The sequence below is a fragment of the Portunus trituberculatus genome, chromosome 29 (genome assembly GCF_017591435.1).
Source record: "Portunus trituberculatus isolate SZX2019 chromosome 29, ASM1759143v1, whole genome shotgun sequence".
In the NCBI taxonomy this organism is placed as follows: domain Eukaryota; kingdom Metazoa; phylum Arthropoda; class Malacostraca; order Decapoda; family Portunidae; genus Portunus; species Portunus trituberculatus.
In genome coordinates, this window is record NC_059283.1 from 7887447 (window position 1) to 7911064 (window position 23618).

The 23618-nt window shown below is 40.2% G+C and overlaps 1 protein-coding gene across 6 annotated transcripts; it reads left to right on the forward strand.

The window, feature by feature from the left end:
• Positions 1 to 982: 982 nt before the first annotated feature.
• Positions 983 to 15153, forward strand: LOC123510557 (protein PHTF2-like). Of its 6 annotated transcripts, none has more exons than XM_045265827.1 (15): positions 983 to 1107; positions 4815 to 4981; positions 5489 to 5700; positions 5967 to 6165; positions 6276 to 6384; positions 7018 to 7603; positions 8205 to 8390; positions 9012 to 9216; positions 9516 to 9638; positions 10027 to 10198; positions 10623 to 10772; positions 10926 to 11004; positions 11225 to 11370; positions 11544 to 11736; positions 12136 to 15153. In XM_045265827.1, exons 2-15 carry the CDS (start codon positions 4816 to 4818, stop codon positions 12283 to 12285), a joined length of 2676 nt encoding a protein of 891 aa, XP_045121762.1. In that variant the 5' UTR covers positions 983 to 1107; position 4815; the 3' UTR covers positions 12286 to 15153. The 6 variants fall into 6 exon arrangements, with proteins under 6 accessions (XP_045121762.1, XP_045121761.1, XP_045121765.1 ...); XM_045265826.1 differs by having other exon boundaries at positions 1031 to 1118; XM_045265830.1 differs by lacking the exon at positions 983 to 1107 and adding an exon at positions 3952 to 4510 and having other exon boundaries at positions 8298 to 8390.
• Positions 15154 to 23618: the final 8465 nt, after the last annotated feature.

Genomic DNA, 23618 nt, shown 5'->3' on the forward strand with positions numbered 1-23618 from the left:
ATACGTGTGTTTGGTATTTTGGTTGGTTCTGGGTGGTTTTGAGTGTGTATACGAGTGTTTTGGGTATATTTGATTGTATTTTTTGTATTTATAGCTGTATGCAGCTGTGTCTGGTTGTGTGGTAAGACTGAACAGACAACAAACCAAACACTTGAACATCCCTTCCCCACTACCACCACTGTCTGTGATGGCAGTGTTTATAGTACAAAATCTCTCTATTACTATATCTATTATTGATAAGATATACAAATTCAATATATTGATTTATTGGTTATTGTGACATCTTCCTTTTCGTTATCGTGTCCAGCTATGGTTATTTGGCCAAGCAGCTATTAAATGATATCTTCTTTTGCAGCGAGTACTTGAATTTCCCGCGGGAAAGAAGAAAAACTAGGTATCTGAAAGGTAAACTATGATATTTCTTTAATTCTCTATTTCCATTGTCTCTATTCTTGATATATGACAATATACCAGAGTGAATTAATAATAAGTAGATGAATACATACATTTTCTCATGCATATCTGTCTTCTTGTTTATCAATTATATATCTCCGAATCTGTCTTTATTTATTTATCTACCTAGGTACCCATCCATCTACTTGTTTATCTATCTATCAATCTATCACACCATCTGCTTATTTATCTGTCTTCAAATAGAAATGGAAATATTAACCAGTTAAGGTGGCATGGATGGGTAGTGACAAGACTGTGTTGGGTGCCGGGGTGTGGGTGTTGGGGGCATTAATGGTTAAGTGCAAGAGTTGACCAGAGTATTCTCAATCTTTCATCATTTTTTCTGGTACACTCCTGCTGAACTCCCTGCCTGCTTCTGTATTTCTTTTATTTCTTTTAGACTTTTATTGAAGTAAGCCAGGCATCCTTTCACATTTGAAAAATATTACAATAATAATGATAAGCTTCAGAATCAGCATCTCTCTCTCTCTCTCTCTCTCTCTCTCTAACCAACAATAATAGAAACAAGAAGGTAAATAATATGACCCCGCTACCTCTAGACAGACAATAAGGCTCAGGTTGGCTTGGAGGCTGAGATGATGTTATTGTTTATCGAATTTTGAACCAACACGGCGGCCTCTCAGGAATATACAGGTGATGACGAGGTATTCGGGGCCGTATAAGTAAAATTGACATGAATATATTGTTGGTCCGTGAGAAGGAAACTGAGTAAACTAATACATAGCCTAAGAAAACGCTCCATGATTTATTTTGCCTTGGTGTTCCCGTCAGTGTTGGGAATAGTGGAGTAAATCTTTGCCACATCCTCAGTCTGGTATGATACGTATCAGCGTGATTCATGACTACTGTGTGCAGGGCTTTTTCTAGCTATAGGCGGACAAGGCGATTGCCTAGGGCCCCCAAGCCACCAGGGGGCCCCCCCGGGTAGCTTGGAAAATTTAAATTTCCTAAGTCATCCAGAGGCTCCGACGAAAAATTGAAATCTAGGGCCCCCCATCATCTTGCCTAGGGCCCCCACAAAGCTAGAAATGGCCCTGACTTTGTGATACTAGTCTGTAAATGTGAAAAGATGCAGGATCAGCTTATCTTATCATGAACATCCTATCAGTAGAATAAACTGAAGGTCAAACTTATTATCGTATCAGGAAGTCTCTAGGGGTAAGGTTTGTGGTTGTTAGAGTATCAACAGCTTGACCTGGTGTCTTCCTGCCTATGTGGTACTGATGGCTTATTTAGGGCACTGCCAGTAGGCAGGGAAGATTGGGGACCCCCCTGGTGACACCTGTAATGCTAGTCACCAGGTAAGCTTTAGTGTGCAGCAGAAATAAAAAAAAAAAAAAAAATAGTGAACAGCCTTCCTGGATGCCAGTTTTTTTTTTTTCTGTCAGGATAAGATAATCTTTAAGTTTGTTTGTTGGCACAGGGTAACATTGGCTTTCACTAAAGAGCAAGGTTATACTAAGCATGACTATTTACCAGTGATGCTTGAATAGAGCCAGGCTTGCAAGGTGCCAGATCTGTGAAAATGTAAACTTTTCAATGAGCTGAACAGATTAGGTGCCAGAAAGAAGAGTTCCATTATGATGCAGCAGAGGTGAGCCAGATGTGGTATTGTGGCTTTATGGGAGGTATGTGTAGTGTGCAAGTGACAGGTACACATTGGGGTCATTGAGGGGCAGTACTGTATCCTTGCCACCTTTGAAGACTGAGGTGCAAGGTAATGCTTGTATATGTGTGTGTGCGTGTATTCATGGTCATTTGCTGGTCACCCAGCCACCCTTCCCCATTACGGAGCAAGCTCAGAGCTCGTAGACCAATCCTCGAGTAGGACTAAGACCACACACCGGGAGAGTAAAGCCACAAGCCCTTCAATTACATCCTGGACCTACTTACTACTAGGTGAATAGGGACTACACATTAAGAGGCTTGCCCATTTGCCTCACCACACCCTGGACTCGAACCTGGGCCTTCTCGGTTTTGAGTCAAATATGCTAACCCCTGCACTACGTGTGTGTGTGTGTGTGTGTGTGTGTGTGTGTGTGTGTGTGTGTGTGTGTAATTCACCACAGTCACCTGCTGGTCACCCAGCCAGTCTTCCCCCATTACGGAGCGAGTTCAGAGCTCATAGACCGATCTTCAGGTAGGACTTAGACCACAACACACACTCCACACACCGGGAAAGTGAGGCCACAACCCCTCGAGTTACATCCCGTACCTATTTACTGCTACATGAACAGGGGCTACACATTAAGAGGCTTACCCATTTGCCTTTTGCCTTGTGTGTGTGTGTGTGTGTGTGTGTGTGTGTATATGTGTATTTACCAAGTTGTATGTTACAGGGTTCGAGCAGGGCTCATAGTGACCTGTCTCCATATCTACATTTATCTAACTTCTCCTTAAATTTGCTCACACTTTCTGCTGTTACAATCACTTAATCCATTCCAGATGTCTACTGTCCTATGTGGAAAACTGAACTTCTTGATATTCCTATGACACTGACTTCTCATGATTTTCTTGGAATGTCTTCTTGTTTGTCTGTCTCCCTGCTCCGTCAGTGTTACCAGGCCTTGTCTATCTATCTTCTCCATATGGTTTACTAACTTATACATCGTTATTAAGTCTCCTCTTTCCCGTCTATCTTTCAAAGTTGGTAGCTCCATCTCCTTCAGTCTTTCTTCATAGGGAAGATCTTTTATTTCAGGGACCATCTTTGTAGTAGCCCTTTGTATCCTTTCTAGTTTCTTGATATCTTTCTGTCTATATGACAACCATACCACTGCTGCATATTCTAGTCTAGGTCTTATCATAGTGGTTATTATCTTTTTCATCATTATCCATGTAATTGAATGCTACCCTGATTTTCGTTAGTGTCTTGTATGTTGAAGCAAATAATCCATCTGTATGTCTTTCTGGAGTCAGAAAGACACTCCCAGGTCTTTCTCTTCTCTTCTTTTCATTATAATCTCTTCTCCCATTTTATATTCCCATGTAGGTCTTCTATTACTTTTACCCATTTCCATTACATGGCATTTCTTAGTGTGTGTGTGTGTGTGTGTGTGTGTGTGTGTGTGTGTGTGTGTGTGTGTGTGTGTGTGTGTGTGTGTGTGTGTGTGTGTAATTCACTGTTTGATCTGCTGCAGTCTCTGACGAGAACGAGCTCAGAGCTCATTATTTCCGATCTTCGGATAGACCTGAGACCAGGCACACACCACACACTGAGACAACAAGGTCACAACTCCTCGATTTACATCCCATACCTACTCACTGCTAGGTGAACAGGGGCTACACGTGAAAGGAGACACACCCAAATATCTCCACTCGGCTGGGGAATCGAACCCCGGTCCTCTGGCTTGTGAAGCCAGCGCTCTAACCACTGAGCTACCGGGTGTGTGTGTGTGTGTGTGTGTGTGTGTGTGTGTGTGTGTGTGTGTGTGTGTGTGTGTGTGTGTGTGTGTGTGTTTACCTAGTTGTAACATATGGGAGGGGAGCTATGCTTGTGCTGTCCCATCTCTGTCATCCCAAAAATTATCCAACTTCATCTTGTCACTTCGGTCACTTCTCTGTCTTATGCATTCTAAGCTTCAACAGTTCTGTGTGGAAAACTGTATTTCTTCACACTTGTGTGTGTGTGTGTGTGTGTGTGTGTGTGTGTGTGTGTGTGTGTGTGCACGTGCATGTGAAGTGGTTGTTTGTGGCTGGTAGTTGTGCATTATGGCAAACGCTGGTTTCTTACCCTGCGAGAGAGTCAGAGTCAGTTGTGTATGTATGCCATGCTTGACCATGGAATACTGAAGAAGGGCTATTGTTTCTTATCTACAATCTTATCAAGCCAAGATAACACTCATGCTCTGTAACCTTCTTTTGTAATAATTTCCATACCTAGATTGCCAGAAGATTACTACTACCCTTTTCAGCCTGAAGAAAATTAACAGATATTTTTTTGTCTTATCATCTTATTTGTATTGATCTTGATCAACATGCTGAAGAAAGCCAGTTGGGCACAACTGGCAAGGAATGCTGTGCCACCCATCATAATGTGAGGCAACATTTCTTTTAGTTCACGGTGCAGTGCTGAGTAGGATTGCTTTGTTACAGTGCATGCTTCTCTGATGTGATGTTAATACAGAAGGAAATCAAGCACTGTCAATTTCCACAGGACATAAGTCTCATCTAGGAATTCCATCTTCAAGTTTTCTCAATAGTACTAACACTGGCAGTCAGTACTAGTCTGTCAGATATGTTCCTAGACCATTTGGTTAATTTCGTCATATCCTGTACAACATATGTACAACAAACACCTGCCCTTCTGCATGTACTCACCTCAAACTGTGCCCAAACAGGATGGTACTGGAGTCTGCTCTGGGCTGGTACCAAGGGCGCATCAGCCTCTACGACAAACAGTCCTGGGAGACAACTGTGGAACAGCGCATCCTTCAGGGACTCTCCTACACACCACGCAAGACTGCCAATCCCAAGACAGAGTTTATTGATGTCGACTTAGTTAGAGGTGTGTTGTGTGTGTGCGTGTGCGTGTGTGCGTGTGATTCACCTCGGTCGTCTGCTGGTCACCCAGCCAGTTTTGCTCATTACGGAGCGAGCTCAGAGCTCATAGACCGATCTTTGGGTAGGACTGAGACCACAACACACTCCACACACCGGGAAAGGGAGGCCACAACCCCTCAAGTTACATCCTGTACCTATTTACTGCTAGGTGAACAGGGGCCACACATTAAGAGGCTTGCCCATTTGCCTCTCTGTCCCTGGACTCGAACCCGGCTCTCTCGATTGTGAGTCGAGCGTGCTAACCACTACACTATGTGGTGTGTGTGTGTGTGTGTGTGTGTGTGTTTGTCAGGATATCTTCTTGTGCCTTTCTTTGGCTGTCAAGTTATTGCCTTTGATGAAGGGTTTGTGCAGAAATTGAATTATACAGACACAAGATGGTAACATATAATTAAAAGTTAATTAGAAGTTTAATACTGCTGGGTATTGAGATGGTACATCTTGTCCTCAGGTTCTACTTTCCCCAAGGCCAAGCCACACTCAGGCCTGTGGCTGGCAGGCTTGCATGGCATCGCTCGCATTGCTCTGCTGCCGCTGTATCCCCACTGGTGGGTACGTGAGACATCCTTCTGCGGATTCCTGGTTGTGCTGTTCATTTACTGCTCTATTGTGTACTGCAGTGCAGTGGTGCTAGTCAACCGCAATGATGAACACCTCATGAAGGTGGGTGGGTTGAAGCAGGAGAGTGAGTTACAGACCTCTTACAGACAATAAATGGTTGAAATATCCAGATGTATTGTTTATTAGGCAGTATTCCTTGGTTTTAATCCAGAAAGTTGGACTTCATCCTAGTAACATATTGTGAGCATGCTATAACAAGTCTGTACCTCAAGCTTTCAATAGCAATGGAACATTTACACATACATAATTTGCTTATATTTATGTGATTCCCGAACACATTCACTCTAACAATATTATCTCTCCCACAGGACCTGTCAGTGTCAGAGGCTGTCCTGCCAGCAGTGGCACTGGTTATGTTGAGCATCATCCACTCTCAGATAGTATGTACACGGCATCCAGGGGGTCCTTCTTCCCCCAGTCACAGTGCCAGGTGTCTCAGCGTGCGGTGTGGTGTGGGACGCAGGACGGCCAGACTTGTAAGGAGAAGTGTGGCTATGTCAGGAAGAGGTGGGTGAGCCTGTAGACGTGTTATCACCAACTCCATCTTTATTTCATGAGGATTTATGATATAAATCACTCTTGTCTTTACCTTCTTTTGTTTATTTATTCCATGGCAGGTAAGAATGTTGTGTGTGACTGCTGGAAACGTGACGTGGCCAAGCTGACAAGTGGCTTCATTAAGAAAAGTACAACTCCAGTCAAGACAAGATCTCTAAAAAACTTCAGGTAATATCTCTTGACTTTCCTCTTGTATGTGAAAAATATCCATGTAAGTAGTTGAATTGGTTTATTGATTTTTGTGTCTTTAGGTAGTGAATAGAGATGATAAATACATTTGTCATTATTTTGAAAGTTTCATGCATTCTTGCCTAAATCAGCCTTGTTTTTCTATTGATGGCTTGCCAGATTGTAGTTTCTGGCTGCCAAGAGCAGTTCATGATTAAGATAGTCCTCTTTTGAGTTTGAAAAAAGCAAATAGGGAGGCGGTGGCATAGTGGATAAGGTGGTGAGCGTGGGATCGGGCAGACGTCCACGCATAGGTTCGAATCCCACCACGTACAGCCTTAAACACTTTGCCATTTGTCGAGTGGTTTAAAGTTACCTACATGTCACCATGATACCCAGGCTCTAGGTGGTTACACCCAAGATGAGCTTGGGCAGTGATATGGGCCCTAATATGGGTACCGCTATAAATAAAATTGCCTGCGCCATTAATGGGCAGAAGCTGAACAGCGCTTCCAAGTGTGCCTACAGGCGCTATAGGCCTTAACGTAAAAAAAAAAAAAATGCTCTCAAATTTTTTCTGTACATATACTTTTATATTAATGTTTTAAAGTAACTAATATTTTGTTAATTCAGATCTCACTCAGAGGAGCCACGAGGGGAGGAACCTCACCCTCCTCGACCTCGCTCAGCATCAGAGAACTGTGTGTCCCCTGCCTCATCCTCCACCAGCCCTGATGTGCAGCCACAGATCATCATTTTCAAGGCTCGAGGAGAAGGTGGAGGGGAAGTTGAGGAGCAGGGGACTACCACCTCCTCCTCCTCTGACCGCAGCCCAGACATCCACAGTGGAGGGCCTGAGGATGGCAAGTTCTTCTCAAGCCTCTCAGCCAAATCTTCACCCAACCCAAGCTACACCAGTCAGTCAGAGAATGAGGACACCCAGACAGTCATATCTCCATCTCAGCTTGCCACAGAGGGTGATGAGGGCGACAGCGGACTAGAAGGAACAACAGAGACTGCCAGGGATGAAAGAACAGTAACTGATAAACACCTGAAGCTTCCCCTGCCCAGTGTGAGGCACAGAGGACACTGTAGGAAGGTCTGTCAGCATGATGAAAGTGGGGAGGGGGAGGAGGCACTTTATGCTGAGAGATGGAGGGGAATGACCAGGTGCCACAACCACCACCCACCACCAGCATATTCCTGTTGTGGTGCCAAGGTGAGGTGACAGGAAGCTTGTTCGGTTGAAATGATTTTTCAATGTGTGGAGTTATAATCATGGTCAGAAGTTTGGTTAATGTAATTCTTTCATTTCCACTACTTAGTGTTTCCCCTCAAATGTAAGTCCTCTGATCTGTTGAATATCCATCGCTTGTCAAGTTTCATAAAGAGTTTGTTTGCAGATCATAGCACTTTTTTCTATCTATCTATCTATCTGTCTGCCTATCTACCTACCTATCTATCTGCTTTGATATCAGGCCAGCAAGCCCACCAAAGCACCATACACTCACCACCTTGTCCTTCACACTTGTGGTCCTGATATCATAAGTCTTTAGAGTTCAGAGTGAGACACATTGTGAGGCATAGTGGAGGCGAGTGCTGTTGGTTACTTTCCTTTTGACCATGACCGTATGTGCATTATGGTTGCTAGTTGTGTTTTTTATGACTTCACAATCATACAAAAGGTATGTTTTATCGCTTCAATAACAGTAACTTACTCTTTGCCATTTTTTTTACATTTTGTGTATGTGTGAAGTTATTGCATACCATGATTTTTTAACACCTTGATGGTACCTACACCTATACCTCTGTCTTAACAGCTGACTGAGGCTAGTGTTGCCAGCCACCACCATCATCACCACCACCATAACCATCCCCACCACCAACCCCATAACCACCACTGCTCCCCACAGAAGTTCCCTGTGTCTGTTGAGAGGAGTTCTTGTAACTCCTCATGTGAGAGTGACGGTGAGCAGAGCCCCACCTCCCAGTACTCCAAAAGCAAGGTAAGGCTGACACTCCTCTCAGATAGTATTATATTTGAAAGAAAGGGAGTGTTAGCAAATGAACTTAGAGATGTGTATGAAGGAGAGTTTTTCTTGCATGTATTCTTTCAAATTTTAGCTATTTTCAATCGCCCTTCATGCTTTCATTAAACTTGCATCCATTTCTCTTCTTTCTGGTTTAGGAAAATTGCAATATGTGAATGCTAAAGTTTGAACAGACTAATTTAGGTCATTGTTCTAATTTATGAATGCAGGACTCCCATATACAAATTGATTTCACTATTCTGCTTAAATCTAGAGGAATAAAAGTGTGTGACTGGTTATAATTCTTTGTATTCTTTCCTCCTTTCCTTTTCATGTACAAATCATGCAACAATAGATACAACAGTAACTGTCATATTACAGCACTCTGAGTGTAGATCAACCTCATAATTCTGTTTAAATATGTTGGTTAGGTGTACAAATCATGGAACAATAACCTAAGATAAGAAAAATAGAATCCCTCTTACAAATCACACGGCAAATTATACAACAATAACCGAGATAGAAATAATAGAACCCTTTGTATAAATCATTCAACAAAAAGCTAAGATAGAAATAATAGAACCCCTCATATTACAGCACTCTGAGTTTGAATGGACTGGCATCACCACAAACAGTGATGACCTGAGCTATAGCAGTGACAGTGAAGGCGGCTGGGACGACCAAGAGGACGGGCCACGCTCCTCACAGCCTCCGGGTTTCTTGCGGCCCGAGACTCTTGATTGGAATATTCAAGGGTCACCAGCTGCCATCATCACTGCCACCCCAAATGTGTCGGTGAAAGGTGTGTTGAGTTATTGTGATGTGTAGTTTGTATGTATCCAGGTGTTTTATATTGTAAATGTGTATGTTCTGTGGCCACATTCTTTAGTACTGTTGTTTGTGATGCTGTCTTTATCCCAGTGTCCTTTCTTCCATTGCCATTCTAATTATCTTATTTAGAATGGAAATGTAGTTATGAGCTAAACTTTTTTGATACTTTTATCCTGTTATCAATCCTCTGTACTTCCATATACTTTCAAACAGGATCAGCATTCAGTACTATTTAAATCTTTCATTATTTATGTTTTTTTTCTGCCCCAGTGAGCTGCAAGATCTTTGAGGGTGTGGAAGTGAAAAAAGTGGACCTTTCAGTGCTGGACATCTCCTCAGCTGTCATTTCCAAGGTTGACAGCCTCCGCCACACCACCGTGTATCTTCAATTTGGTGAGTTTGCGGCAGAGTTACAGTACGTATTTTGTTATCTACTTGTTCTTTATCACTTCTTACTGATAGGTGGGCATTATCACAATAAACTCTGGATCTCCCTACCTACTTCTGTATTTTCATTTTCCTATAACGTGAACTCATAACAGAGGAAGGTTTCAGAACATTTATCCCTTTCTTTTGGCTCACCCTCTTGGACTTGCTGGGGACTGGCATCTAAGTAAGCCTTTTTGTTGAATAGTTTATGGCCAGATTTTCCTTCTTACATAAGAAAAATAAGCAAAATAAAGGAGTAAATCATCATGGTAATGATATCTTTCCTTCTTACTTAGAAGTAGACTATGTTGTCTGTTAACATTTCATATCATTCAATGCTTTCCCTCTGCAGGACTGACCATGGCCATAGTGATTGCCCTGGTACCCAGTTTGTGCCGACTTAACTATGGTGCGTTGGTGACCCTTCTTGATGCACTAGTCACGCAGGATTCCCAGGACTGGCCAAACGCTCTATCTCATGCCTTCAAGACCCTACTCTCAGACCTCTTTGGGAGCAGTGCCTGGTGGGTCTGCTTCTCTTTGCTTCCTCTCTGTCACAAGTATCTCCTGTGTGTTTGGGAATATTCAGATGTGCTCCATTTGACAACTTGTTTCTGGATTTTGTTGAGGCTTTGTTGATTAAGAAATGTTTCTTTGATAGAGTTTTATGGACAGTTGAGTAGTGAAGGTAGTTGACAAATCTCAGGCTGAAGGTTAGAAAAGTAAAGTATTCCTGGGTCTGTCACCTTTGTCTGCTACCTTCTCTACTCAATTTTTTCTTTACTTCAGTGTTGGAAGTCTGATTCTATTAATAATTAAGTGCAGACAAGCATAAGGAAACTCTAAGAATGCAGTATTACTAAGAGTGTTTGGTGTAGTATGTGTGTTAGTTTGTTTGTTTGTTTGCTTTTCTGAAGTTCCATGTTTAATAGTAATTCTTATGTCCAGGGCATCATCAGTGATTCTACTGAGCTGCATCAATCGGTTCCTTCTTGCCTCGGGGTTTTTCTTTCTGCTCTCTGTGGCAGAACGCACTTTCAAGCAGCGGTTTCTCTATGCCAAACACTTCTGTTACCTGACCTCTGCCCGCCGTGCCAGGTCAGGTTACTACTTCATTCATGTTGTCAATAATAATGAGTGAATGATATGTTTTTGTAATTCCTGGCCAGTACACATATTACATAACAAGAAAGTTAATTTCTGTGCAGCACAGAGTAGAGTGACACATTGTAACTTGTCTGCATGTTTCAGAAAGTACGATCTGCCACATTTCCGCCTCAACAAAGTTCACAACATCAAGACGTGGCTGTCAGTGCGCTCCTGCCTGAGGGTGAGTGTGGCTCCAGCTGCTACACAGGCTGGCAGACACTGCTATGTTAGGATTAACAGTCATGAATAGTGCCAAGATACATATTTTGTTGCAATTTTGTTTCTGACAAGTGGCAGATGTAAAACAAGTGTAAACAAATTGGACAAGTGTTGACTTCTGATTTTAACTTTAAGCCTCTCAAAGACAGAAAGGTGAAAATTTTGTGTAAATCATTCCACAGAAACGTGGCCCTCAGAGATCAGTAGATGTGATAGTGTCTGCCACCTTTGCCCTCACACTCTTACTGGTCTGCTACTTGTGCTTTGAGCTGCTAAGAGAAGATGAGAAGCTCCAGAACTCCATGTACAGCATTGAACTGTTCCTGTGGTGAGTGCTGGAGGCAAAACAGGGCAAGGTGCTGAGCTAGTGTACTCAACCATAGAGAAAGAATAGGCTGGAAACACACTGCATTACAAAGAATGTGTGTATCTCATCCATATATGCAAAAGTGCTTAGCATATTGATATTCAATAATCCCTCCTTTCCTTTGGTTTCTGTAGGTGCTTTGCCATTGGCATCTACCTGATTCGTTTTATGACACTGGGTGCCATGATCAACAAGAAGTACTCCAGCTTGTCTGTCCTGATCACAGAGCAGATCAACATGTACTTGCACATGGAGCAGAAGCCACAGAAAAAGGATGAACTCACCCTGGCAAACAATGTGCTCAAGCTGGTGTCTGTTTTACTCAAGGTTTGACATTTTGCTTTGAACACTTTAGTCATATTTTATATCGTGAGTGGGATTAATTTTATTACCCTGTCAGGTCTCACTAACCACAGCAGTCATGGTTCCCCTATGGAAAGAGCTCAGAGCTAATACTGACTAACCTTCAGGTAGAACTGTGACCACTCACACACCACACAATAGGACAGCGAGACCATGATTCTTCAGATTACATACTGTACCTACTTACTGCTAGGTGAATAGGAATTATGCATTAAGAGACTTGCCCATTTGCCTTGCTGCGCCCAGGACTCAAATCCAGGCCTTCTTGACAGTGAGCCAAGTGTGCCAACCACTACACTATGTGGTGTGTTTGTGGTTATTTGTATTTTTCAGAGAATCTACATATATTTCTCTTTTTTTCAGGAGCTTGAATCACCTTTCAAGATTTCAGGTCTGTCAGCTAATCCACTTCTCTACAATGTGACAAAGCTGGTGGTTCTCTCAGCGTGCTCTGGCGTCCTCTCAGATCTCCTCGGATTTAAGCTCAAACTACACAAGATCAAGTTTAAGTAAGAAGGTGGAGGTGAAGGAAAAGAGTAAAAGTAAGGCAGCTAAGAGAGTTGTGGTGAATTTTTCAACTAAAGGGAATGTAGGTATACTTTTAGGCTCAATGAATGATATAAGGTGTTGTTATGGACTCATTAATGTATGTAGTGTGTCGCTTTAGGAGTGGAGGTGAGGGAGTAGTAAGCAATTTCTTAATCGTTAAGATACATGGCTCAAGTGTGAGGACTGAGTGTGACCAGGGTAGCTGAGATCTGTCTAATAGTGAATGGACTCAGGAAGTTTGATGTGTGTTAGATTAGTTGATTTTTAATTGAGACTGGTAATGTTTATTTATCCAAATCTATTTTCTTACTAAGTTTTAAGCAGTTTATGTGATCCTTTTGATGTGTTTTGAAATTGTGAAGGAAGGGTGTTGTATGATAATGTTATTTATTGTATGTATGGAAATTTTTCAAGTAATTATTCTGGTTTTAATTCTTAATTTGAATATTGAATTGTATATTTGCATTGTTTTCTTGAAAGTTTGTGTTTCTATTTATTGTTTTTCACTCTGCTCATAAACGCTCATTGTGACAAGAGCTGTGAAGATTTACTGGACCCTTAAGACTTATGGTGACTTATTATTGGTGTCATCACATTAGGTATTTGCAGTTATAAGGTAAAACATTGGAAGTAATACCATATATTATTGTAGTCATAAAGAAGTATTATTGTTTTTAGCCCAGACCCAGGAGCAGAGCTTGTAAGAGTCTTTCATAGGAGATTAGTCTTGTGTGTGATATTAATGCAACTAGTGTGAATAAGGAATAAGTGACTGAAAGTGTACTTGTGTCGTGTATCAATTAATGTTATGTGATAACAGGAATTGGGTGCAAATTGAGAGACAAAGACTGAAGATCCAGGCAATTAAAGTGAGTTACTTGAGAAGTTCCTGTAGTGTGTGTAGAGTGGATGATGACAGAAACAAGAGTGTGAATTTAAAATTAAAGGTTGTCAAGTCAGGGGATAAATTGTGGAAAACGGTATTTGTGAGTATGGCAGAAAATGTTCCCTTGTGAATAGAGGCAGAATGGTAGAAAGCACAAGAGAAAAGAAGGGAAAGCAAATGAGAGGATTAGAACATGCAAATAGGTAATAAAAGGAAACTCATCTTTCACAGTCATCCTTTCTGAGGAGTTCCTAGGAAGTGGTGTCTGATAATGTATACATACTGTATGCATATGTTAAGTGAACTCTGTTCATGAAGGTGGGATGTACATGATACTGTAATGGAAAGGATTGTGTCATGAAATGGCATAAATCATTTTGTTATATGACCTGTTTTCATTTCATCTCAGTAAGGAAATGTCAGAAATAGGACAAAATTTGGGATTGTCAAGGTAAAACTTTTCTTAGATGGGAAGTTTTGCTTTTATCTATTCTTTAATTTGAGCAATAATCTGTCAACATGACAGTCAGAACATTTTTAATAATGTGTGAGCACCAAAGTTCCTTTGGAGGTGTGTGCATGTGTTTGTTATTCATCCAGTCTTCAGGATTGTGTGCTGGAATAATGTTCATCAGCCTTCACCTTCCCAGAGAGACTTTAGAACTTGTCAGAGTATTGTCTGGTGTGTGGATGATGTTGAGATCCTTCACACGGACATTAACCACTCACTCATTCGTGTAAACTTTAGTGACCTAAGTGAGGTGCAACCCTCGGCTTACTGAGTGACAGGCAAGGATATTACCAATGAGCTTGCAAACAGTGTAAATATATGCATGTATACTTATATGTGTGTGTGAATATTGGACATACACTAATGGGCCTTCACTTTTGAAGACCAGCATCCCTAGTTAGCTTGTGTTATATTAGTATTTGACTTCAGTCTACAATCCTAAGCAGTACCTGACTGAGTCAAAGAGAGTCATAAATGTAAACCTTTCCTGTGTTGTGATGTCTAGAGTTAGTTGATAGTGTTGGGGATCCTGATATGAGCCATGATGAAAGTGACAGCAACCAGTGTGTTCATTTAGTAGTCATATATGGAAGATATTAGTGGGTTTGTGGTGCAACAGGTGTTGGGAATGATAATCAATATAGTTCGAATTTACATAAGAGAAAAATAAAAAAAACACAAAGCATACATGGACAAGAACTGCCATAATGTATTTTGTGTTGATATTTACTTAACTTATTAAGTTACATTTAAGTATGTACATGTTCATTAAGCAAATGTTCTTAAGGATCTCATGACTTGAATCTAATTAAGATTATGCACATGGAAGCCGCAGGGAAGAATGTGAACACCCACGGTCGATATGCTGTGTAGTGTTGCACAGTGCTTCTGGCTTTCTTGCATATCATTATGGTAGTAAGATTTTTTTTTTTTTTTTTTTCATTAACTTTAACTTTGATATATTTCTTATGAGGTAAATGAATGCTTCTTTGGTGTGGGGTTGGCAGGTTCAGTGCCAGGGTGGAAGTATTGCCTTAGTGTTGTGTAATTTGTTATTTTGATTTGATGTTACTGCATAATGCCATGATTACTCTAGTCAGCTTCCCGCATTGGAATTACAGTGATTTTGTTGACATAACTTGTGTTGTTTGATTTGTTTTTAAATATTGATAATTTTTATCCTGGAGAATACTACTATTTTTTGTGAGTGTAGCAATAATTTGTCATGTCAGTTATCTATAATGAAGTTTGTTAAGTATTGTGCTTCAGTGTTCATATTCCATTAGCTGTTCATTGATGTATTAAGATTCTTGTAGTTTGTCCATTCTTAACGCTTTGTGTGATGGAGCTGTGAATTTAATGTTATTGATTATTTTAATGCTCCTGTACTCTGTTTACTTCTTGCGAATTTTTAATAAAAAAATTATGGCAGTCATTTCGATGAATTATTGAACAGTCGGCGTTCAGATGAAGACAAGACACTTGTAAGCGGTCTTATCACACTGTCACTGAGCAGTTCTAACATTTTTTTCATCACACCAAGCAAACTGAATTTAATAAATTCATGCAGAATCATCCTAATCCATGATTGAAGTTGATTAGCCAAGCTAATACGCTAATCCTTATTGAACTGTTTACACCAAGCATGTCGTTGATTCTTGCCCAGCCTGCTGGCGGCATCGGGCGTCCACCCCTCATGGCAAGTGGCTGTCATCTGCCTCACCTGCGTCTTCCATAATGCTGGGGTCACACTACAGCGTTTTTTTTTTTTTTTTTTTTTTTTTTTTACTACGACGTCCCCGACGGTCATAGGAGGGTTGTCGTCGGCAGCAATGACGTTATTCTAACGGCTTTTGGCCTGTCGTAAAATGTGAGTCAATTCGTACGTTAACGCGGCGATATCGCACGATGTAACAAGATGTCCTTGTTGTCACACGACATCATAGATGCATTACGACAATCGAGCGCTGCATTGGACTGTCGGGTAGAGTCAGGACAAACAAAGCGTACGATGACTTACAATGACGTTATAGAGAGAGATATGATGTCGTACGTGCTGCTAAACAACGTTCAACATGCTTATGTCCAATGGGCTTGCGATGTCTAAGGATGTCCCAAAGAGATCTTGCGACGACGATGGGACATCATACCCATTATAACCTTCCTCTGCCCCAACGTCTTTGGTGGGTAAACTGGGGCTAGTTTTTTTTTTTTTTTTTTTTTTTTTTTTTATGGCGACAACGCACGAGCAGCCACACTGGTCACGATGATTCTAGCGACAACGTTTTTGTGCGTTACTGCCAGACGTATGTTCAAAGACCAGTCGTAACTCAGTATTTTAACGAATTTTTACTCGTTCGATGTCGAACGATGTCGTTAGCAGCACATACGACATCGTATCTCTCTATAACGTCATCGTACGTCATCGTGCGCCTGATCAAATAAATGGCTTTGCTTGTCGTGACTCTCTTATCGACAGTCGAATGCAGCGCTCGATTGGCGTAATGCTTCTACGATGTCGTGTGACAACAAGGACATCTTACGACATGGTATGATATCGCCGCGTTGACGTATGACTTGACTCACGACATCTTACGACAGGCAAAAAAAAAAAAACGTTAAAATGACGTCATTGCTGCCGGCGACAGCTCTCCTACGACCGTCGGGGACGTCATAGTAAAGAAAAAAGCTGTAGTGTGACCATAGCATTTCATGGGCCAGTCTTTTCTCACTGAGACAGTGACGGTCTCTTATCACAATGGTCCGGAATGATTGTAAAGTATCTCTCAGAGAGAGAGAGAGAGAGAGAGAGAGAGAGAGAAAACATTAGTCGTCGCGTTCATGGTTTGTGGTAGAACCAATGCACGTAGAAGCACTGAAGCAGGTTGAGGAGACGCGGAAAATTTGCAGACGGAAACGATCCCTATCATCTGACAAATTCATGCGGAAAGTTGAAAAATAAACGGAAATCGCATTAATCGACGGAAAAAGTGCTAGTGTTTTCCAGCTTTGGTGGACTTGGATGAGAAGTGGGAAGCTGTCTGGAGCAAACATATGACTGAACAAGGTCTTGTACACATGTGAATATACATGTGTATGTATAGATTTAGACATGTACAGTACATATACATGTGCATTTAACAGAAGAAAACCTAGCTTTATAGACTTTAAAAAAAAAAAAAAAAAAACCTAGATCACTGCAAAAAAAAAAAAAAAAACTAGATCTAGGTGAAAAAAGCTAGGAGTGGCACACTGTTCACTCGAGGCATACTGCCGGCTGGGTACGACATTTTTCCCTGAGTGGTGCTTATGCAGTACGGGTGGTACACGATTTTACAAGGAACATGATTTTACGCTACACACATCGCACTGCACTCTTCCACGTTAATTTCTCGCAAATGAAGCAAAACACTGCATATGTGTATTGTATATGGTATTTAACACTTAGAATGACGAATTATCGCATGCCAAAGTATGTAGCTTAACTCATGGGACACTCTGTATACCGGGGTTGATAAATAGAGGAATATATACATTTTCTCATGCATATCTATCTTTTTGTCTATCAAATTTATATATCTACCTGCCTATTCATCCATATATTTGTTTATCTATTTATGTGTCAACCTATCAAATTATCTATACTTATTAATCTATCTTTACACCGCCATTTAAGTATTAACAAACTGTCTGTTCTTGTTTTGCTTATTACGAAGAGAACTTAGAGTAAATAATGATGAAAAGGAGAGAGAGCAGCAGTGGACTCGGATAACCTCCAGCTCGTGGCCGCTGTTTTGTGGTATAGACGCCTTATCTCCGTCTTTCCTCCCCGCTAACATATTCTGATATCCCAAATTCCGCCCTTAAAACAGTTTCGGAAGCTTATTCGCTTGATCTAAACATATACAAGACAAGTCTTCAAATCTTCTATAGAAGTTACTGCCTGTGCATAGTTAAGGCGTTTTCAGTAGCGTCACCGCAAGGCCAAACATGTTTGAGTTCACGCTGAACAGGACAGTGCTGAGGACACCGTCGGTGGTGCCAGACGACCGTGTCACTGTGATCTCAATCCCTGGGAGAAGTTATCGTACACATCAGTCGCCTGAGCCAGCACTGTGGTCAAGACGTAAACACAGTAGCATGGTGGAAGAGTTTGGAGATTTATTCCTTGATGGGGAGTATTATAGGTCACCAGTGTTTCATCATTTGTATATGCCGAGGACCGAACAGCGCAATACTCATAAAAACAACAGGTCTTCAGTCCTGGAAGTGGTTTGATCTACGCGGGCTTATTTTGAAGATGTTCCATTGTAGATGTATGGCTGCGGTTTTCTGATGCCTATACAATTGAATTACGTCAATAATTAGCAGATAATCTATTTTTACCATCATTCATTACTTTATGATATAAGGATTTGCAAAATATTATCATTTTTCACCTAATAACAGAAAAGTAACTCCATTATTGTATCGTAGTCACGACTGGAAGTATGGAATCGGACAACACCCACAACAAGGACGGATAAATGCGACATGTCACCAGCTACCACCAGCTCCTTCATTTATTTCACGCCGTATTTTTTATATCGGTTCTCTCCAGTATGCCGCACAATATGTAAACGTAAATCTATATCTACAGTACCCACTTCTATGGCCTAACATACGTCTAACTATTCAGTTTTATTCGAAATGTAACTCCTTCTTGATCTCATTCCATGAGGTTGATGGGCTGCTCCACGCTGATTGGCTAAAAAGCGTTTGCCAAACGAGAGCAAACGCTTTGGAAAGGCGTTTGCTTGCGTTTGCGAAAACTTGCCTCCGTTTGACTCCGTTTGGCCCCAGCCGCGCCGCTACTGAAAACGCCCTTACTGGAGAGGAGAATGTCAGGTGAAATATTATTGCTTCCCCTCGTATCCTGATCTGCCTTTTTCGCCTGTCACCCTGGCACAAGTGTTGCTCCTTTTACCTTTATTGGGAGTTCATTTACATTTGGTGTTTGCATAACAGGCTTGTGTTCAAGTGCATTATTAGGCGTTTTCAGTAGCACTTTGTGGAAGGGGAATGGTCGAGAAGCGTTTGCCCATATAAGCAAACGCTTCTACTGAAAACGATAGTAACACTGCCAGACGAATCTCTCTCGTCGCTCGCTGGAAAAACTATTGTACTCTTTAGTCGCAGGATCACACCAAGCTGAGATAGCCTCATTCCACCGTAATGTAAAGATATTATTATGGGAATGGGATAACTGAAGGCAAGGCTCAAATAAAACATTACACATTAATTTCTGCAGGAAATATTTTGTGACGGCCCTAGTACACGCGGCAGAGGCTGGATGCACATGTCCATATGATTTTTGTAGCACAAATCTGCGTCTACCTTAATTGTTCAAAAACATCTTGTCACAGACGTCACAGGTAAATCTGTTAAGTGTAAAAAAAACTGTTGGTAATTCTTTATAACAAGTCTGTCCCTCCCTTCCCCTCCATTCCCCACTCCCCCAAACAAGCTTGGGGGCCTGTGGGAATCGGGGGTTTTGGTGGGGGAAAATAACGCAATATGAGCATTAAAAAAAAAAAAAAAAAAAAACTACGGAAAATTTCCATAATATTTCAAGTTTTTCCAACCTAACCTAACCAAGCATAACCTAATCTAACCTAACATAACCTAACCTCTAATGTAACCTAACTGGACCGCCCCCCTGCTAGGGCATTAACCTAACCTAACCTAACCTAACCTAATGTAACTTAGCCCCCCCTTTAACCCCTCCGCTAAGGCATTAAACTAACTTAACATAACTTAACCTAATGTAACCTAATTGTGTTGGCTGCGCCTCCCATGGACCCCTCACACTAGGACATTAACTATCATAACCTAAGCTAACCTATATGGGGGTGAACACCCCCCGTTAGGGCGTTAACCTAACGTACCATAACAAGCTAACAAAGAACCTAGAAAATGATAACGTTATGCTTCTCGAGTGGCAGCGAGTGACTGGAGGGATAAGCTCTATAGATACCATGAAATCCTTATATGCCGCTACCCACAAATCCCTGTTTATACCCACAAACCAAACTAAACGCGTGCGCCTTAATAATTTTTATGATTACGGCAAGTTCACCAAGCCTTCTACATATGTGAGTTTCGTGTTTGTGCGTGACATGGACCTTTTATAAAGATTAACAAAATTGTTTTAGAATACGTGAGCGCCTATGGCGGTGTTGAGACCAAATAATAGAGGTGAATAGAGCCCTTAAGATCCCAGGTATCACTTCCCCTGTCACATTTTCCTACTTTATAAGGTATTACAGGTAATATACCCAGTATCCATTAATACACAATATGCCAGATAAGCCGTTACACGACTAGTGACTGCTTGTCATTCAGTAGTTACATTGGCAGATACATTTTTGCTGTGGATTCCCTCAAATTGTTACACTGTCAAAGAGGCCATGATGTTGTGTGTTCGTTCGCCCAAAGTTTTCAGAGCACAAATATACCCAAATCTTCCGCAATATTGCTATAACCTTATGTCATTATCAAGCAACAGTGCAAATATCCTATCATATTTATACTTGACAATTAATGTGCTTAGATAATGCGTAACCTACGAGATTCTCACGTAACTGAATGTTAAAGTCGAAGTCACAAGCTTTGAAATGAGTAGCGTGAGCAAGTGTGAACCGTGGTCCAGCCAGAGTGCGTAGTCCCAGATGTGTCGAGAGTGCAAGACTCTGTTTTCATTTAATTCAAACTGCAAGGAGAATTCTTATGAATTTCAATATCAGTAAACAGTTACTAAATTTATTTCCTTTACGATTTCCCATTTGGAGCTTTTTTTGTTTCAAGCTATAACTGGGCCTTTTTGGTATCAAAGAATCGCCTGTACTCTTTTAAATGTGAAAACAACCCAATGAGTCAAACATGTGAATTATGAAATGGCGTTTCGTCCTGTTAAACGTGAACTTTTTTTTTCCTTTGTTTACGTTTCTGCTTCGCAATCTAACTCGTTGAAGAATTAATTAAATGATAGCTGAGACCCTGTAAAATGTGTAAAGATACTCATCAATTGAAAATGGCTGGACTTCACTAGAATTCTTAATGAGTTTATATATACGTATATATATATATATATATATATATATATATATATATATATATATATATATATATATATATATATATATATATATATATATATATATATATATATATATATATATATATATATATATATATATATATATATATATATATATATATATATATATATATATATATATATATATATATATATATATATATATATATATATATATATATATATATATATATATATATATATATATATATATATATATATATATATATATATATATATATATATATATATATATATATATATATATATATATATATATATATATATATATATATATATATATATATATATATATATATATATATATATATATATATATATATATATATATATATATTTTTTTTTTTTACCTAGATATTTCTTCATTCGTTCACTTTTGGTTTTAGGTAAGTGTTGGATGCTTGAGAAGAGAGAGTTAATATTGTCTGATATTTTTTGATAGAGGTATGAAACCAAAATGGCTGGACTTTTTAGGAGTTTTCTTTTGTATTTTCAATATATTTAATTTACACAGTTCGTTAAAACTAGTTAGGCAGGAGATGTTTTGATGTTAAAGTATCTATCAAGTCACAAAATATCAAGAACTCGGCCGTGGCCTCATTTTTTATGCATTTTTTTTCTTTTACGTAATTTAGCCAAGTCTGCGCTGTTCCTGCTCCCTTTGATGTCACAGCCAAGATGGGATGACTCACCCTAACTCTCGGGTGGCGTCCCTCTCTTACATACCCATGGTTCGTCAATATTTGGTCTACGTAATATATAGTGACTTCTACGTGTTTTTTTGTGTCTAGGCTCAGGTGTGTAGATAGAAGCAGTAGAGGAAAGAAAAAAAGAAGAAAGGTGATAGGAAAGCGGAAGAGGAGGAGCCAAGCAGGAATATTCAACTAAATCTCCTTTTTAATCTCTCCTTTCTTTACAATGCATATTTATGTATTTTAGGTATATTTGAGATGTTTCAAGTGAGTTTGGTAGTGTTGGAGGGTGTTTTGGCTTTTATAAATTGTTTGGGTGCATTTGGTGTGTTTTTAGTGTGTGTTAGATATTTTTAGGTATATTTTGCGTATCTTGAATGTGGTGTGTTTGAATATTTGGGTGTATTGTGACTGTATTCTAAGGGGTTATATGGTGTTTAGAGTGTGTTTTAGGTTAGTTTTGAGTGTTTTGAGTGTTTTGGGTGTGTGTGAGGAATTATTTGGGTATGTGAGGGATGGTTTTCGTGTATAGTAGGTATTTCTAGCGAGTTTTGTGTATGTTGGTATTTTGAGTGTGATTTGGCTTAGTTTTGAGTGTTTGGGTGTTTTTGGTGTGTTTGCGAGTATGCTATTATCATGAAAGATTTATTGTGTATAAGTGCATACATACATACATACATACATACATACATACATACATACATTGATATTTCTTTAAAAGAATTCCTTGACGAATCCGGATTTCCTTACATTTCTTTAGGTAGATTTTTGCATTTCCTTGATAATATCCTTCTTCAACACAAATTTCCTTAAAACAAGGAAATTTCTTTGAAGTTAAAAGTTTGTTTCAGATTATTTATGTACTGCAATATGCTGAAAGGAAACTTATTTACTTTTTAATTATTTTTCTCTCTGTTCTCTAACTATAGAGGAGGAAAGTATGAAGATCCTGCACGAGTTCCAAAATTGCTACAGATAACTTGTTTGCAATAATCATCCTGTTATCCAGCTAATTAACTAATATACTGAAAGGAAAGTGATACTACATAGTTACTAATTTATATGGATGATAAAGTAATATAATTAACAACCAAGAGTAAGGTTACGAGTTTATGATAAATAATATTAGACTGAAGAACAGGCAAAGAATTGAAATGTTAGCAAAAGAGGATTACTTATAAGAGACCTCAGAACTTGGTGTGAAGAGGAGAAAGGATTATAGATTTGATGATATGATAACAAAATTGCAAATAACAGCCAACTCAATCACCTTTATATCCTTCTCGTGTTCTTCCAGGTTCAATCTTCCTACCTCGGTGAATTTTAAGCAATGGGAGCATCATCAATAAAGACAATGCTATAGACTTTATGCAAACATTAAGAAACTGAATCGACGAAATTTTATCAAGGATCTAAGAAAGTCTTGATTAATCTCTCTCTCTCTCTCTCTCTCTCTCTCTCTCTCTCTCTCTCTCTCTCTCTCTCTCTCTCTCTCTCTCTCTCTCTCTCCAGTGGAAGCAAGAAGCGTGACAACATAAAATCCAGGGCTTAAATCTTAGCGTGTTCCAGAAATAAGTGAGTGATAAGTGTGACGTGAGGTGGAGAGAGAGAGAGAGAGAGAGAGAGAGAGAGAGAGAGAGAGAAAGTGTGTGTGTGTGAGTGAGTGTGTGTGGGTGGGTGGGTGGGTTGGTGGATGGGGTAGGGTGATGCAGGGTCCAGCTTACCGCCCCATCACTACCTCAGCTTGGGATGGAGAAAAAACTGACGCTACCTTTTCCGGAGTCGTTTGGGACATGGATGGGATGGCCTCGTCCTTGCTCTCGCCCTAGTCCAGTCCCGCAGAGTCGAGTCCCATTGGATGATATCGTAAACTCGGCCGCACTGCCTATATCTCCTCCTCCTCCTCCTCCTCCTCCTCCTGCTGCTGCTGCTGCTGCTGCTGCTGCTGCTGCTGCTGTTGTTGCTGCTGCTAGCTGCTGTTGTTTTATATTCATTACTGACAGTGTGACGTGAGTTCGTCAGGAGTGAGCGAGGTAATGCCGGACGTCG

Coding starts and splice junctions, on each gene's coding strand:
- LOC123510557 (XM_045265825.1), top strand. CDS start 4,452: ATGCTGAAGAAAGCCAGTTGGGCACAACTGGCAAGGAATGCTGTGCCA. Junction 4,982..5,488: donor TGATGTCGACTTAGTTAGAG/GTGTGTTGTGTG, acceptor TCTTGTCCTCAG/GTTCTACTTTCCCCAAGGCC. Junction 11,005..11,224: donor CAGTGCGCTCCTGCCTGAGG/GTGAGTGTGGCT, acceptor ATCATTCCACAG/AAACGTGGCCCTCAGAGATC.